We start from the raw sequence: 6,364 nt of genomic DNA, 5'->3' as shown, positions 1-6,364 counted from the left end.
ATGGAGAACCCCACCACTCCTCAATCACCTCAAGATAATTAAGTCTGCATCTCTGCCCTCACAACCACCTGGGAAACTGGGTAACTGGGAGAAAACAGGGAGCCACCAATGACCACACGGATCTCAGGTTTAGGAGACAAAATTACACACTCGGCCATACCGGCAAGCGCTTCCTTCCTATGGAGACCCGGATGCCTGTTTCTGGAATGGGCCGGAGAAAGGGCGTCACTGTGCAGACGACAGGGCCACTCAAGAAGGACACTGGGCAGCACAGGGTTCATTGTGTGTGCCGCGTGTGGAGCCAGAGGCCAAGCCTGGGTGTCCTCCTCTGTCTTGTGTTTGAGGCAGGATCCCTCACTGTCTGGAGTTTAATGACAGCTAGGATGGCAGGTCCCTCAAGCCCTGGGAATCCTTCTGTCTCCGCCTTCCGAATGCTGGAGTACGGCCTTGTGACACTACACCGCATGCTTGGTGTGCAGCCTGTGAATCGCTGCTAGAGCCCTCAGCTTGCAAGGCACGCTCACCAACTGAGCCCCCCCCAGGCCAACTAATGTCACATTGGTGATTCCTGACCAGAGAGGGTGGAGGGGATGAGGCTAATGGCTCAGTTAGGCCAAGCAGTCAGAGCCCCCGGGGGTCACAAACTCCAGCTAGGCCAGGACCATCTGGGCATTTACAATGGTTTCTGTTCCTTTAGAATTCAAAGGAGGAGGGAGTCAGATATCTTTCTTACAGGAAAACTTGGACGATATCTTCCGGGTGGGAAGAAGGAGAGGGAGAGGAAAAGGGAAGAGAGAGAGAGAGAGAGAGAGAGAGAGAGAGAGAGAGAGAGAGAGAGATCTAGAGAATTACACAAGGCTTTTTGTCTTTGAATGGATTCTCAGAGGCTGGCACACCAACCAGCAAGGGGTCGGCCCGGGCATGCTGTTCACAGTAGCTCATCAGCTCTGACGAGGCCTTGGACACCTGTGTGGCACAAGGAGGAGAAGGAAAGGTCAGATGGGACAGATACCCACAGCAGTCACAAGGCAGGGAGAGCCCAGAGGAGGCCACACACATGCTGTGGTACACACGCTGTGGAATATCCCACAGCCAGGATAAAGCATGAGGCTCTGACACAGGCTACACCATAGAGGGATTTTGAGGAACTTGTGTTCAGTGAAAGAATCACAGAAGCCACATAGTATATACTCAGTCCAGGATAAGATATTTCTAGAATGAATGAGTCCAGAGACAGGAAGTAGTAACTAACCGCTGCTAGGGAATCCGATGGGGTGATGGATCTGGTAATAGGTCTTTGCGTGGGCTTAGAACTGAAAGTAGTCTAACAAGCATCGTGAATACACAAAGTATCACCCACAGGGGCTGGGGACGTGGTCTGGGTGGAGCCCCGCCTGGAATCTTCCAATGAGGGGCTGGGGGCGTGGCTTAGAGTACACTGTTCGGTGTTCACGTGAACCTCCTGTCTCCCCCAAGGATTCTGGGTGGCAGCTCTGCCCGGACCACGCCCCCAGCCCCTTTTTTCTTTGTTTATTACACAGATCAAACAGTTTTCTTTTGATTTCATCTTTTGAAATGAAATGTTTTTGTTTCATTTTATCATTGCAAGAAATGAAAACCATGCCAAACTGTGGAAGCAGCCAGACAGGCATCTGCGCCATTGCTCTGTGTGTACCCCTGTTCGCATCTGTGATAACCAGAGGAAGACAAGGCACTGTGACACCAGGGTGAGCGGAGTCGCCCGCAGGGCTGGCCTGATGCGGCTCTGTCCCGACAGCACGCAAGCGGCTGTGGCTCACTCAGGGGCCAAGTGCGTGTCCCCTGGTTACACAGCCAGAATCTATGGCTGAGGACAGACGCCCACTCACGGGGTCCCCCTCACCCCCTGACGCAGCTCACCTTGATGCGTTCGATCCCGGCTTCGATGCGCAGCTGCTCCACCAGCTTCCGGGCCTGGGCGACGTTGTTAGTACCTGACATGATCAGCCATGAGCGTGGGCCTGGCGTCTAGAGAGCTGGAGGGCACAGAAGGTGTGGTGTGAACCCTGACCTCTGACCCCGCTGGCCTCTCACAGCAAGGGAACCCAGCTCTTGCCTCTGTCCATCCCTGCAGGCGGAGTGGCAAGGAGCAGCAGCCACTGGCCAACTCAGGGTCATCCCAGGCTCTCCCTGAGTCCCCCTCTTGGCCACTCATACAATCACGCATTCACTCATCAAATGGGTGTAGAGAATTGTGACCGCCAAGGCCCAGGTCTGGGGGCTGATGGTAATTCAACTAAAGGTTATCTGACTGTCCTGAGCTAGAAGATTATTCAAGCAGAGGCCCCGATGTCCCCAGATGGTAGCGGAACCAGTGGCCTGGGTATGGGCTGGGCTATCTGGGTGGGCTGGGCCAGAGAGATATGAACTCCTGGGGAAGCCACTGCTGGAGGGACTCTTCAGACAGCCCGGGTGGTGGAGGATTCCTACATGACTCCCTCCTGCTGGGCCACATCCAGCCCCTCTTTTACATACATTAGTTAGTTAGTTAGTTAGTTAGTTAGTTAGTTAGTGTGGGGGAGGGGACAGTGTAGGAGTCAGGACGGCCAGCCATAGTCCATTCTCTCCAGGGATTGAACGGAACTTGGCAGCAAGTGCTTCCCGGGCTGAGTCCTTTCAGCAGTCCAAACATTTCATTGTTTTAAAATATCTGTGTATGCGTGCCTGTTTGCATGTGTGAGTGCATGAGTGTGTGTGTGTGTGTGTGTGTGTGCATTTGCATGTATTACAGAACCGATGCAGAGGTCAAAGGACAAGTTGTAGGAGTCTGCTATCTTCCATGTGGGTCCTTGAGACAACACAGGTTGTCAAGTTTTTGCTGCAGTCACCTGTTCCAGCTGAGCCCTCTTGCCACCCCTTGTCTGTAGTTTATCAAATGTCGCATAAGTAATGCTCAGCAGAATTGCCTTATATTTTTTTTTTTGTTGCAGCTTGCCATGAGCTGACAGTGAATTGTTTTGTTTTGAGACAGCGTCTCCCTGTGTAGCCCAGGCTGGCCTGGAACTCTTGGCCCTTCTCCTGCCTCAGCTTTTCAAGGTCTGGGATGACAGGCACAGGCTGCCGCATCTACTTCATCAATGCCCCTAATCAGCTTTCAGTTAATGAGCATAACAGAACTCCTCTGGCCCTGCCTGGCTCCCTGGCTTGTGGGCACACATCCAGCCCCCTCCTGGGGACGGAGAGGCCAGAGCCTCCGTGTGGGCTGCGGAGAAATCGGTCAGCAGCGCTTCCAGGCAGGCATAGAAACCGCTCGGGCTCCAGGCCAAGATTTCTCTTGAGCTAAAGATAGTTGGGTAGAGAGAACAAGGACCAGGCCTCGCGCTTTTCCTGGGAAGCTGGGGAGAAGAGGGCAGGGGTGTGTGTGAGTGTGTGTGAGTGTGTGTGACTGTGTGACTGTGTGAGTGTGTGTGAAACTGTGTAAGTGAATGTGTGTAAGTGTGTGTGAGTGTGTGAGTATGTGTGAGTGTGTATGTGTGAGTATGTGTGTGTGAGTATGTGTGAGTGTGTATGTGTGAGTGTGTGTGAGTGTGTATGAGTGTGTGAGTGTGTATGTGTGAGTGTGTGTGTATGAGTGTGTATGTGTGAGTGTGTGAGTGTGTGAAACTGTGTAAGTGAATGTGTGTAAGTGTGTGTGAGTGTGTATGTGTGAGTGTGTGTGAGTGTGTATGAGTGTGTGAGTGTGTGAGTGTGTATGTGTGAGTGTGTGTATGAGTGTGTGAGTGTGTGTGAGTGTGTGAGTGTGAGACTGTGTGTGAGTGAATGTGTGTAAGTGTGTGTGAGTGTGTGTAAGTGTGTGAGTGTGTGAGACTGTGTGTGTAAGTGTGTGAGTGTGTGGGTGTGTGTGAGTGTGTGTGAGACGTAAGGATGCATCCGAGTGCAGGTGTGTGTGCGTGGAGATCATTGCTGCACGGACACAGTGGGAGTGGTCTGGAGTCTATCTTCAGGTGTGTGCTGTGTGTGCATGAGGATCTCTGCAGACAGGCACACGGCATGGGCAGTTCTCTGTGCATGTGTGTGTGGGTTTCTGTGCACACTAAGTCAGGGCTCCACTCAGGAGCCACACCTCCAGCCCCTCACTGGGGGATTCTAGGCCAGTACTTAATCATGTACACACACACACACACACACGCACACACACACACCCCTCTGCAAATCACCAGTATGAATGAATATGGCTGTATTTGTCCATATAGGTGTCTGGACATGTTTCTATCTTTCATGATTTTCCTGGTGCACAGTTTCGGTTTTCCATTGTGTCTGCTGCCCCTGAGCTGTGATTCTGCTGGCTGTTCCCTGCTGTCCAGGCAGAGAGTTGTGTCACCAGCCAGTCCCTGACTCATGCTCCAGCCATGCCCTCCACAGGTAGTAAGGGAGTCAACAGCAGCCAAAACCCTGAGCTGTGAGACAGCTAGCTCCTCCCAGGCAGCTGGCCACGGCTAGACTCGGCACGTGGCAGCCCTGGGGGAAGGTCTGGTGGTGCAGCGGGGCCTGCAGAGCTCCTGGCAGTGTCAGCAGTGACCACAGCCTGGTCTCCAGGGCAGCACAGACAAACTCAGGGCATTCATTATCTGTGGTGACTTGTTCGTAGCGAGGCTCTGAGCATCCTGCTGGAGTTGGAAGCCAGGGCTGGAGTCTAGCTCCACACGTGGGGAGAGATATAATTACACCTCCTATGTGCTGGGGAGGATGAAGATGGCCACTCCAGGACTGAGCATGGAGGAGACAGAGAGTAGAACTAACATAGAACTAAGAAACACAGGGAATGAATTCACCTAGTTACCCAGAATGCTCTGCATGGCGTCTGCCTCTACCCCTCCACTCAGGAGCTCCTCTGTGACAGCCACGCAAGTCTCTGGGGGCCTGAGGGGCCCTGGCATTCTCTTTTTGGTTCCACAGATCCCAAGAGATCCTGCCCCTTGGTCACGAGCCCAGCTGAGGACATGGAAGCCCACATGCCGAGAGGGGATAGAAGATGCCTGAGAAGCTGGGGTCCCCTGGGTGGATGTCTTTGGGGGGTCTAGTGCAGTAGAGACACCAGGCAGGTGTACCCAGGCTCTATGGATGGTTCTGGATGGTTCTCTATGCAGCTGGGCAGTGCAGCCTTATACAACCTGTCCTAACAACATTGGGGAGGCAGAGGCCAGCCTGGTCTAGGATAATCATGGCTACACAATGAGACCCTGTCTCAAAACCCCTGAATGAGTAAATGCTGAGGTGCTCACTGACCACAGGAAGACTGAGACTGGGGAAAGCAGGATAGCCTGGCTGGAGCCGCTCACACAGGAAGCTCTTAAGACAGACATGGAGGTGCATGGCTTTACCTAGCACTCAGAAGGTAGAGGGAAAAGAAGAAGTCAAGCCTATCCTTGGCTACATTGTGAATTCAAGGCCAGCCTCAAAAACAAAACACCACAACCACGACCTCTGGCCAAAGCCAACAGAGACACCTGGAAAGGGAAGGGCGCAGTAGGGCGGCCTTCTTGGTTTCTCCTTGAGTTTGTTTTGTTTTTGAGACAGGGTTTCTCTGTGCTGCCCTGGCTGTCCTGGAATTCACTCTGTAGACCAGGCTGGCCTCAAATTCACAGAGATCCCTCTGCCTCTGCCTCCTGAGTGCTGGGATAAAGGAGTGCGCCACCATACCCAGTAAGAGCTACCCTTCGTGGACTCTGTTTAATGACAGTTTCTATTAATGGTGAAACCCTTTTAGGTTCACAGTGGACAGAGTTTTAGAAGGACACAGGCCATTTCTGTCGCCCTGGCTACTGCACTGTGCTGTCATGGCAGCTGACCTCAGTGACCTTGGACCCAGTCTATATTTCCTTGTAGGTTGAAAGTCCTGGAATCTCACACTACCAAGGACCCGGTCTCACTGTATCAAAGACAGACGGCGCAGGCCAGAGACTCAGCAGGTAATGGTGCTGCTGCCAAGCTGGACAACCTGAGTTCAAGTCCTGGGACCCACAGAGTGGACAGTGAGGATGGATTTCCTGAAGTTACCCGAGCTCTGTACATATACTGTGGGACACACACACATACATATACACATATATGTACATATATACACACACATACACTATACACATACACATACATATATACATATACACACATACACTATACACATACACACATACACACATACATATACACATATATGTTCATGTATACACATATATGCACACATGTATAGATACATATATACACATACACACATACATATATACATATATACATATATGTACATATATACACACATACACACATACACATACACACATACATATATACATATATACATATATGTACATATATACACACATACACA

General features: G+C 51.6%; 1 protein-coding gene across 1 annotated transcript in view; it reads right to left on the bottom strand.

The window, feature by feature from the left end:
* Positions 1–639: 639 nt before the first annotated feature.
* Positions 640–6,364, bottom strand: part of Gng7 (G protein subunit gamma 7) — a 57,304-nt gene continuing 51,579 nt past the window's right edge. The window contains exons 3-4 of the mRNA XM_028771775.1: positions 1,900–2,015; positions 640–966 (exon numbers count right to left, since the gene is read on the bottom strand). Coding sequence (XP_028627608.1) covers positions 841–966; positions 1,900–1,980 — 207 coding nt within the window. The 5' untranslated portion in view covers positions 1,981–2,015 and the 3' untranslated portion in view covers positions 640–840. The remainder of the gene's footprint in view (positions 967–1,899; positions 2,016–6,364) is intronic.

The sequence above is a fragment of the Grammomys surdaster genome, unplaced genomic scaffold (assembly GCF_004785775.1).
Source record: "Grammomys surdaster isolate TR1022 unplaced genomic scaffold, NIH_TR_1.0 209, whole genome shotgun sequence".
Classification (NCBI taxonomy): Eukaryota; Metazoa; Chordata; class Mammalia; order Rodentia; family Muridae; genus Grammomys; species Grammomys surdaster.
Note: the sequence above shows the minus strand (reverse complement) of the source record. Positions and strands in the feature narration are given on the sequence as shown.